The sequence below is a fragment of the Coturnix japonica genome, chromosome 8, assembly GCF_001577835.2.
Source record: "Coturnix japonica isolate 7356 chromosome 8, Coturnix japonica 2.1, whole genome shotgun sequence".
NCBI classification, from domain to species: Eukaryota; Metazoa; Chordata; class Aves; order Galliformes; family Phasianidae; genus Coturnix; species Coturnix japonica.
Genome location: NC_029523.1, coordinates 19,171,693 through 19,182,607, shown reverse-complemented (window position 1 = coordinate 19,182,607; position 10,915 = coordinate 19,171,693). Strand labels below are relative to the sequence as shown.

At 47.1% G+C, this 10,915-nt stretch overlaps 1 protein-coding gene across 2 annotated transcripts; it reads left to right on the top strand.

Annotated features, from left to right (window-relative positions):
- The first annotated feature begins 22 nt into the window (after positions 1-22).
- On the top strand, positions 23-10,788 carry LOC107317595 (vitamin D3 hydroxylase-associated protein-like). 2 transcript variants are annotated; one of them, XM_015870475.2, is made up of 15 exons: positions 23-4,494; positions 5,291-5,404; positions 5,733-5,876; positions 6,130-6,263; positions 6,620-6,826; positions 7,220-7,260; positions 7,596-7,720; positions 7,860-7,985; positions 8,157-8,254; positions 8,398-8,497; positions 8,926-8,969; positions 9,407-9,446; positions 9,829-9,937; positions 10,117-10,262; positions 10,358-10,788. In XM_015870475.2, exons 1-15 carry the CDS (start codon positions 4,300-4,302, stop codon positions 10,481-10,483), a joined length of 1,749 nt encoding a protein of 582 aa, XP_015725961.1. In that variant the 5' UTR covers positions 23-4,299; the 3' UTR covers positions 10,484-10,788. The 2 variants fall into 2 exon arrangements, with proteins under 2 accessions (XP_015725961.1, XP_015725962.1); XM_015870476.2 differs by lacking the exon at positions 5,733-5,876.
- The last annotated feature ends 127 nt before the right edge of the window (positions 10,789-10,915 follow it).

The window sequence follows — 10,915 nt, the reverse complement described above, 5'->3', positions numbered from 1 at the left end:
GCCCATAGCAGGGAGTTGGAATTGGATGATCTTTGAGGTCCCTTCCAATCCAAGCCACTCCTTGGTTCTATGAGAAAATTAAAAAAAAGGCAAGAGAGTTCATGTTGCACCAGAGGTGTCTGAAAACCATCGTGAAACAATATTTGGTGTATAATATAATGCTGAAGAGCTGATTACCTCTATATTTTATTTCCAACAGTGGCAGTAGCAGATGTTTATGGGAGAATACAACCTGGCAGGATTCTTTGGCTGTACCATTAGTTGGCAAAAAGTTGCAGTTAGCCCATCAGTAACTGGCCATGAATAATTTCATAGCCAGTTCATCCTCTTCTTGATTTCTGATGTTCTTTTGGTCTCCATACTATCCAATGGCAGTGAGCTCTACAGTTTAATTGGGCAGCAAGTAATGGAAAGCGTTGTTTTCACTGTTTGAGCATATGCTGCCTGAAATGATCAATAATCTGCCTTCAGTCCTGTTCCTCATTGTTTCTTCTAGTTAAGCAGTGAGAAAATAAGTTTGCTATTTTGTTTGGTTTCTCGTTGCCTGTAATCAAGGCAAACCTGAGTTCAAACGTTTCTATGGATCAGTTTTGGTACTTCCAGCTTGACTGTGAATATTGTATGCTGTCCTCGACCTAACCATTGCACTCCAGGTTTCCTGTTCCTCTTATGCCCAGCACAATATCCTGGCTGTAGGCTTTGCTTTGATCATTCAGGAGAATTTTAACAAGGACTTATATCTGCTTACTTTCTCTTCGCTTTTGCAGGCTATACTTTGTCTTGTCACAATAGTGGAAGCATATAAAGCTCTCCAGAAGAACTGGTACTAGCAGGACATACATACGTTGTTAGGACGGCTCACTGTTCTCTTACAGTATCTGACATAGGTAGGACTGCCTGGTGTAACAGAACATGGCAGGAGATATTAGAGACATGAGGGCCAATGCTCAAGTGAGGAAGTAACTGAAAGCACCTGGGCACAACCTCATCATTCTCCATCACACTGCTGAAGTGTCTGAAATCATTCGTTCAGTAGGGTCAGACCTGTGCACGATGGCCTGATAGAGGACATAGGAATGCTGTGGACTGAAGAACTAATAAATCTCTGCATCACCTTGGCTGACAGGGGCTGTATAGCTGGAGGAGTTGTGAGCAGGATCCATACAACCCATTTATGGTAATGGGAAGTTTCTGACAGGCTGTTTCATTATGTGCCTGTTGGCTGATGTTATTCTGCAACTGCTGTTGGATATTGACTGGAATTAAAGCATGTGTTTTGATGAAAGTGCGATGATTCCAATAGATATTCCAGGCTGAAATGAGTCACTAACTGGAGAGTTCCCAGAAAATATTTATTCAGCCCTCTTGAGTCAAATGGAACAGTTCTAGAAGAGACCAGCCCATTTCACCATGACCTCAGCAGCTTCTGAAATGCCTTTAAAGCTGTTTCAGGACAACACAGTCAACATATTTCATTTTGGAAAAGCACAGCAGAATGTATGGATCCAAAAATCTTGAATATGGGATACAGTTCTCAGGGTTAATTCTTTGTCTTTTTGATCAAAATGGATTCTAAGCTGATCTGACTTTTTAAAAAGAAAGAAATAAATAACCAAATTGAAGGCAGGGTTGTTTATCTAAAGGTTCTAATGAAAAGCAGCATGCTTGAGAGCTGCAGGTGTTGGGTGGAGGTTGATGACAGTATGTTATTATTGCTTCTAGTGCTTCTTCAAGCAGAGATGATGCAGCCTTGATGGGAACAGGAGCAGACTGCCTGTGTTGGTCTGCTGTCTTTTTCTGTGTGAGGCATAGTAAAGGAGGTCTGCAGAAATAGGGGAAGCAATAACAGTGCTGTCTGCCTCAGGGATCAGATGAGTACCAAGGCAGTAGGGATTCTTCCATTTCTTTTTTGGCTCTGTCCTATGACCCACTTCAGTGTACTTCCTCTTATTCTCCCTGCATTGCTCAACATCTGAAAGCCCCACATGTAACCAGGTAAGCATTTTTATTTCTATCTCCAGCACCAGGAGAACAGCAAAAAGAGGAAACCACTGAACGGACAGCAAAGAAAAAGTCAATTGGGTGATTATTTAAAACTTGTCTCTTCTACATCACCACCACCAAGCATGATAGGAAGCGTGTCATTTATAAAATAACTGTAGATGTATCTGGGGTCTTTGTGCTGGGCCTGGATCAGCTTTGCCTCTTATAAGCTGATGCACCTGGAACTTGAATTAGGAGAATGTCCAAAAACGAGCCAGGTAGATGCCCTTGAACAATCACTATTTATGATTTTCCTCAATTGGTCATTATAATAGTGTCTCAGCAGTGATCCTGAAGCTCCTGTTAAAGCCTAGGAGAGATACTTAGCAATAAGTGAAGCACAAACCTGTAGTATTGCCTTGAATCCCATGTCAGCACAGTCACAATTACTTTGACGTTGTGACCTTAGACCTGGATTGAGTCAAGTGATAACATCATTGCAAAAGTGCTGCCCTTGGCCTTGATTGTTTATCTTCAGCAATAAAGTCTAAACTGTGAGTTAGACAGGCTGACTCCTCCGCCAGGGACTTGAGATTTGATCTGGGACATTCCCTGCCTCATCTTCCCCACAGGGATAGAGGTCTCTTTCTCATCAGACTTCCAAGGTCCCCTTGATCCCTTTTGCTTTTGAATCCACATAAAGCTCAGCTGATCTGCCTCTATGTAGCTGCAACTCTCCTTGTTAGGGATTCTCATTTCAGAAGAGGAAAGTGGAAGAGATGTGCCTCCAATTTACAAGGGAGGTGAAAGCGTTTGTCCACTGATAGGAAAAGGGCTTCCTCAGCAGCATCCGGCCATCTGGAAGTGCAGCTGTTCTCACTAATAAAACTGCCCTTTGAAACACCGAGTTGGTTTGGACACAGCTGGCTTTGTCTCTGTTAAACATTTGCAGCGTCTAAAGGGCAGGATCAGAGCACGGGACCCAGAGCATTGAACGGATGTGAGAACCCAATGCCCTGATGCCTCTCAGCATGGGGAATAAACTCCCACATCCTCTCAGCCCAGTGCAGGGGTTGTGTGACATGCAAAGAGCACACCTCTTCTTTAGGGATACTCTGCACAGATCCCAAGAGACTGGGAGGAGGTTTGGGTATTCACAGAATCATAGGACCATTAAGGTTGGACAAGACTGCTAAGATCATCCAGTCCAACCATCAACCCATCACCACCACGCCCACTAAGCAAGGGCGCCACTGAAAAAGAGCATGGTAGATAACCAGCTTAGTTTGTTATAGTTTGGTTAATCTCTGTCCACTCCACTCTATTTTTTAGATGCCAAAGTCAATGTTTTTCACAGGGGCTGATGTTGGCTGAGTTCTTGACTTCATTTCAGAGCACAGAGATGCTCTTGTGGGCTTGTGGCAAGAGGTATCTGTGCCTGTCGGGAATATTTTGCTTCTGGGCTGCAACTATGTGAGATTTACTACAATATCTGTGTGTTCTGTCATGGCATTGACCCACCTGTTCTGGTGCATGCAGGCATTTGTGACAGTGCTTAACCCTGTCTCACAGGATGAGAGCACCAGGGGAAGTTCAGGTTGGATATTAGGAAAAACTTCTTTTCTGAAAGTATGGTGATGCTGCAGCACAGACTGGGATGGAGTCACCAACCCTGGAGATGTTTAAGAACCATTGGGGTGTAGCACCAAGGGATGTGGGCATGGTGGGCTGGGTTGGGGTTGGACTGGGTGATCTTACTGTTTTTTTTCCAACCTTATTGCTTCTGTGATTCTTTGATAGAGCTCTTGAAGCAGCCTCTGACAGCTATGGGAGTGGGAGTGTTTAAGGAGCCTGGTGGATGAGTAAGTACCCCACAGACGTATATCCTCTCATCATACCATCCTCTGTGCAGGGAAATCTTGTGCTTTCAAATTGCTTTTTCCCCCCTTTCTTCCATTGTCTTCCTAGGCTATGCAGGAAACAGGAGCAAAGCTGTTTCCTTGCTTCTTTTGTTCAGCAGATCCCACAGCTCTTCCTCCCCAGCGGAGAACTTCCTGCAGAGCAGACAGCCTGCATAAACCTGATACAGCCAGGGTTCACTAGCTCTGCATGCTTAACCTGTTGCACTTTTCAGTCAATCATTCTCCACTTCATGCCCCAATGAAGGCACCTCTGCAGAGGTCAGCTTTGGGTTTATAAGCTATTTGCTGAGCTGCAGCAGTGGTTCTGGGAAGAGAAACTGATCTGGGGAGACACTCCCACCTGTCTTGCTTCTCATTCTCAACCCATCCTCAGAGACCAGAGTTGCACAAAGCCATGAGACAGTTCCTATCAGAGACAGAGCTGGCTCCTGCTGCTGCTCTTGCCCTTCTCTGCAGTTCAGCAGCAGCTGTAGTGGTCTGGAAATGGCTGGGCAAAAGGCACATCCAGAAGAAGATGGAAGAGGCTCGGAGGACCCGGGATGAAGGTGTGAAGAAAATGGCAAAAGCTGTCCAACAGTTCAGGGAGCAGGTAACCCATCCTCGTGGGGAGCTAAGACCCACTGGGGTGTCTGCTCATGTTCTTCAGCTCCTCCTCCTAGCTTACCAATCCATAGCCTTTATAACAAGGATTCCAGGGGAGATGTGCTGGCAGGCTTCAGCAAGGGGAAAGGCTGCCCTAGGAGGAAGGGAGATCACATCTAAAGCAGGATGAGATGTGGTGGAAGCCTACAGCCAGGGAGATGCAAATTACACTTGGAAGAGATTTGGGACGAAGATGTTGAAGCTTTTGAAGACCTAGAGGATTTGGACCAATGAAGGTCTTTACCAATGAAGGCAATCAGCACTTGGTCCAAATCCTGTATATCTTTATGGGTATGAAAATGTCTCTTGCCTATATGGGTAGAAGCAAAAACTCTTCCTGAGTCTAAGGTAACACATCTGTCCACATGACTATATCCTTGGCTGTAAAACCTGAGTTCTGAGTTGCTCTTGGAGTGCCTTCAAAAGAAATTTAACCAGGGTTGCCAGCAACTGAGGCCTCTCAGACTGCCCAGAACCTGACTTAACTAATGAAACACGGGGTACTCAGTGTCACAAGGAGGTGACAAGTGTGTGAATGAGACAGGCAACCACCCAGCCAGCATGGATGTGGCCCTGAAATCTGCAGTACTCATTTCTAACCCCCTTCATTCCTACCCTATTTACTTTTCCATGTGTTCCAGCTCAATCAACTCAACATTTACAGCAGTAATATACCTGGAGATAAAGCATACCAGCTACAAGTATGTATTATTAAAACTTTCTTCTTCATCTTTCTGTTGCAGGTCTCCAGTGACAAGACAGATGCCATCCTTTCCCTGCCCTTGCTGGAACTTGCTGGGAGGCTGCAGGAAGGGTCCCTGTCCCCCAGAACTGTCCTTTATACTTACATACAGAAGGTGAGTGCCTATGTGCATCCTGAAGGACAAACTGCTTGTGCTATCCATGCTGTGATGTGTGGGGTGGTGACTTGCTAGAACTGCTGATTATGGCACATCTTTAATATAGCAGATAGAAGAAAGATACAGAAGGATGGGGATATCTCTATCTAATGGGTCATACCCATCACCAAAGAACTCTTTCAGATTGTTTGAGCCCTTTCAGATGTTCTGGGGAGGGGGTTAGCATTCAAAGCAAGCTTCTCACTTTGAAGATCCAGATAGCTAATGGATGAAGCCACGTCATTTCATTGCTCTTAATTAACACTCTTCTATCTGTCTGGAAAAGGCCCTGGAAGTGACCCAGCAGACAAACTGCGTGCAGTATTTTATCCCAGAATGTGAAGAGCAGCTCCAGGAAATACAACAGCAGAGGGAGAAAGGGCTTCTCTATGGCATTCCTGTCAGCATCAAGGATCACATTGGTCACAAGGTGCTTCCCTTAGTGCCCATGAAACATCCCATCATGAGCTGGGCTGGGTGGTGAGGTGGAGGAAAACAGGAATCTGGCCAGGCTTGGGGCTGTGACCCCACATCTCATTGCATCTGCAACCCAGGCAGTTAGGAGCTAGGCTTTAAGGCCCCTTCCAACCCAACCATGTTATGGTTCTATGATTATGATATTCCATCCGAAACAGCAGGGAAACTGTGCTGACACTGTCTGCTGTCACCTCTCCTTTCTGCAGGGGCATCTATCAACCTGTGGGCTCGTGAAGTTCCTTGGCACTCCAGAGCAGGAGGACAGTGTCCTAGTCAAGGTTCTGAAGAGACAAGGGGCCATCCCATTCGCTAAGACCAATGTGCCACAATCCCTCTTCAAGTAACATACATCATTAGAAATCTCCCTTTTCCTGAACCTAAAACCCAGCCTGTAGGGTGGGTTCTTCCTGTCTCCTGAGATGTTCCCAGACAAATCTGTCTTCCATTTGTTACCAACAACCTCAGTTCAACTGAAAATGGCTTTCCAACAAGATTAAGGGGGAATAATCCCACCATGGCATAACAGAAATCAAGTGCACATGTGTATGGGAGGTGGCTTAATGGGAATGAGCCACATCTGAAGGATTTACAGGGTAGAAGGAGGGGTTGGTTATGCCATGTGAGTCCACTGCAAGGGACAACTAACTCAAGGGGCTTGGCTGCTTCTTACAGCCTATTTGCTGGTTTGCTCCACAGCTATGACTGCAGCAATCTCATTTTTGGCCAGACGCTGAACCCCCTCAACCACCAGAAGACCCCCGGGGGCTCCTCAGGAGGGGAGGGAGCTCTGATTGCAGGGGGAGGCTCCCTTCTGGGTATTGGCTCAGATGTCGGTGGTAGCATCCGTCTTCCATCCAGCTTCTGTGGGCTGTGTGGGCTCAAACCCACAGCCCAAAGGCTCAGGTAGGTTGCTGGGGTCTGTGCTTCTCACTCTGCTAGGAGACTCATAGCTCACACCCACCTTGTGCACCTACCTGCCATGTTCAGGGAGGGGGGGTCAGCAAGCAGATGGATCTGCTGCCTGGTCATGTAGGGTGTCCTTGGTGAGGGAATGGGAATTCAGATTGAGTCCTTCCATCTCTGAAAGCTCCAAAATTGAGCAGTTTTTGGTTAAATAAGGATTTGTTGGGGTTTGGGATTTTTTTGTTATCATTTTGATCAAGATTTTCTGTTTTACTCAGCTCAATTTTATTCTATTTTGGGACCTGAACTGAAAACTCTAATGATCTATTCAGACATATTGGGAATATTTAGCTGTTAGTGAAATATCAATGTACTTTTTTTCTTTCCCTGCAGTCTGTCTGGAATTAATGGCCCAGTCGATGGCATTGTGTCAGGTATGTGAATTTCAGATTGCTTTTCTCCAGATGCTGTGAAGAGCAGGGAGAGTGGAATGTGGTAGAGGCTGAGGTTTGCTTCTATCTGCTTTGTAGGACACTGATCTGGGTTCAGGAAGCCCAGATGCAGATTGCCATGGCTCCCTGGTGTCACTTCAGTGAGGCTATGTCATTTCTAAGTTCTGTCATCCTCCAGGCCTGAGACAGCCAAGATTCATGTGGGGGCCCATCTAGAACATCCCACTTCATTGCCCAATGGTTCCTTGCATGATGGCAGACCAGTGCTTGGCACATCCCTTTGTTTACCACAGACATTTTCTCTCATCCCATGCTAGTTCCATATGCACTGGGTCCAATGGCAAGGGATGTGGACAGCCTGGCCCTCTGCATGAAGGCACTGCTCTGCGAGGAGATGTTCCAGCTGGATCCCACCGTGCCTCCCATCCCCTTCAATGAGGAGGTGAGCCTGGTCCCCAAGGTCCTGCATGCCTCAAGGGCTCAGTTACCTTGACAGTACTGGTGTGGTTTGTGGTTTATCAGCCTGAGACTCCCCAGCATGGGGGGAAGGCAGCAGCAGACTGGTGTGTCCTTTGTTCCAGGTGTATTCAAGCTCTGCTCCCCTGCGGATCGGATACTACGACACAGATGGTTACTTCCCACTGCCTCCTTGCATGCGGAGGGCAGTGCATGAAACCAAGGAGGCTCTTCAGGCAGCTGGGCACCAGGTGAGCACCACTATGGTGGTGGGAGGGGAGATGGTTGGGATGGCAAAGGAACTGCCCAGCAGCACGAGGAGCCCAAGGATGCTTCTATTCCAGAGGCCTGTAAGTAACTCACAGTCAGGCCATGCAAATTATTCGCATCCAGCTGCCACATGATCTTATGTTTTGATGCAGCTGGTGCTCTTTTCTCCACTTCACATCCACCGTGTCATGACTGAACTGTTTTTGAAGACATTTTTTGCTGACGGAGGCCGTGCTTGGTTGGATGTGTTGTAAGTAGAAGCGTTCCCCATGCCCATGAACACAACTCACAGCAAAACAAGCTCTTTTCACAACCCAAACAGGAGATACTCAGCTTTCTGAGAAAGGGGCAACAGCTTCTCTGGCATGATCTCCTCCTCTTGTCATCTCTCAGTACAGGAAATATTGTAGATCCAAGCTTAAAACCCCAGGTGAATTTCTGCAGGATCCCAAGGCTTGGGAAGAAGATTCTGGCTCTGATTCTTAAACCTCTGGTGAGTTCCTGGCTTCATTCTCAAAGCTGAGAGGTGTCAGCAAGCCTTGAGATCCTTGAAAGTGTGATAGTATTGGCATACACCTCCAACTAGGAACACTGGGACTTCAGGGTGAGGCACATGCTGTGATTTGGGAAGGTCTTTTCTAGGATCATACTGGGGTTTATCCAGTGCAAAGAAAAATAAGAACAAGACCAACTAAGAGCTGTGAAAGCTCTTAGTGTGCAGAGCCCACAGCAAGCAGTTCTCCAAATGCTAGATCTAGTGGTGCCAGGATTCCTACAGATTCATGTATTGGGATACCATGTCAGGGGGGGTCACACTTGAAGCACTATTCCTAGGTTAGAAGCAAAGCAAAACAAGAGCCACGTGGAGCATTTTTTAAGCACTGTCACAGCCCTCCTCAAGCAACCCCTTCTCCTTTCCAGTTTCCCCGCATGGCCGACTATCTGAACGCCTTGTGTGGCATGAGGTAAGACAGCATCCTCTGCAGGAATGTCTATGGAAATGAACTTTACCTTCTCCTCTGTCTGCAGTGGGGTGGAGGGTGCTGGGTTCACAACAGGTTCTGACCCACTTTATGCAGGACCTGTTCTTCTGCCCTGGACACTTTAGATTCCAAGAGCTTGTTTCCCTGCTCCTCGGGTATTACACCGTCCCCAGTGTTATACCAGAAGGATTAGGAGACTTGGGTGGGGTCACTATAGAAATCTTCTATCACTTCCAAACATTTGTTGTTTAATTGCATGGCCAAATGCCAAAGGAAACTTTGGGGAAATTGGAGATCACTTTATGTAATGGCTAAAATCTCCAGGTTGATAAACCTTGGTGAATTGCTCGAGCACTTTCTCTTCCTCATTGAAATGCTTTAAAATGGCTGTAAGAAGTTGCTGTGGTTTCCACTCGCAGGTCAGTGAAGGAGATGTGGGATCATCAGCACCAAATAGAGGTATGTTCTGAGGGTTTTTCTCTCCAGCATCATGTTAAGAGTTGAGGCTTAAGTGAAGCCAAGACTTCACTGGCTGCACAGTGGTCAGTGCCCAAAGCCAGTGCTCAGTTGTCCCAGTGCAGCCTTTCCAATTCCCGTCCGTATTTTGTCCGTGTGCTGTGGAGACAGATGCTTATACACTGGATTTTAGTGCATAGCTCCCTTTGGGGATATCGGCACTAAGAGACTGCAAGAGCTGGATCCATGGAGTGGGACTTTAGGACTGGGTCAGTAGTGACCTCTATCTTTCATGGCAGCACTGTGACCTAGCATGTGTTCCCCCACCATGCATATGCCAAAGAAACTGAAATGCTCCTGGCATGTCTCCCCTTTCCCCCCACAGGTGTACCGCTCTGAGTTCATCACCCAATGGAGGGAACTCCAGCTGGATGTCATGCTGTGCCCTGTGCTGGGGCCAGCCTTCACCATAGGGTTCCCTGGGAAACTCCTCTGTAAGTGAGCCATAGGAGGGGAGAGGGCTGGCCTTGTAACAGGACTGGGACTCACAGATGATCAGCCCTATGCAGTCTCATCTCCAAGCAGCAGCTGCTTCTCAGGGCCTTTAAAAGCACATATAATTGAAGGAACCCGAGCCTGTGGCCACATGTATTGTCTGTTTTGCTTCTCTCAGCTGCCATCTCCTCCACAATGCTGTACAACGTCCTCAACTTCCCTGCTGGGGTTGTACCCGTCAGCACAGTGACAGAGGCTGATGAAGAAGAGCTGAAGATTTACCGAGGATGCTGTGATGACCTCTGGGACAGGACACTGAAGCAGGTATGTGGCATGGAAGTGCTGGATGTTCAGAGCGAGGGTGTCACTGAAAACAGCAGCTCCTAAACATCCCCTCACCATCTGTGTCCCCATTGCAGGCTGTGGAAGGAGCTGTGGGGCTGCCCGTGGCCGTGCAATGTGTGGCTTTGCCATGGCAGGAGGAGATGTGCCTCCGGTTCATGAAGGAGGTAGAGACCCTCAGCCGAGCGAAGAGAGCAGCGTAGCCCCTCCAGTCCCTCCTCAGCAGGGTGGGGACAGCTCTGCATCACTTCTCCCTTTTGCAATCTGAAGGACACAGAATTACAGTAAGGAGGGAAGGAAGAAAGAAAAGCTATTTCCTGCCTCTCTTCTTGCTGACAAGCACTGATCCTGTTAAAGGACACAGCCATTTCCTCAGTAGCCTTTACAAGGGCTGTATGTCTGCCTTCTTATCCTGTCTTGGCTGAGACACTGCTGGACTTGCCTCTAAATAGTGCAGCAGCTGAGGCAGAGACCAAAACATCAGCATAAAGACTGCAGCACTTCATCACAATGATGAAGACTTCACAGAACCAAACTTCTTTGTTAGAGGGAATCTTTAACATCACAGTCTTCCTTTGAAGAAAGATAATACCCAAAGACTCCACCAGGACATTGCAGCTCTCCACACCTTACCT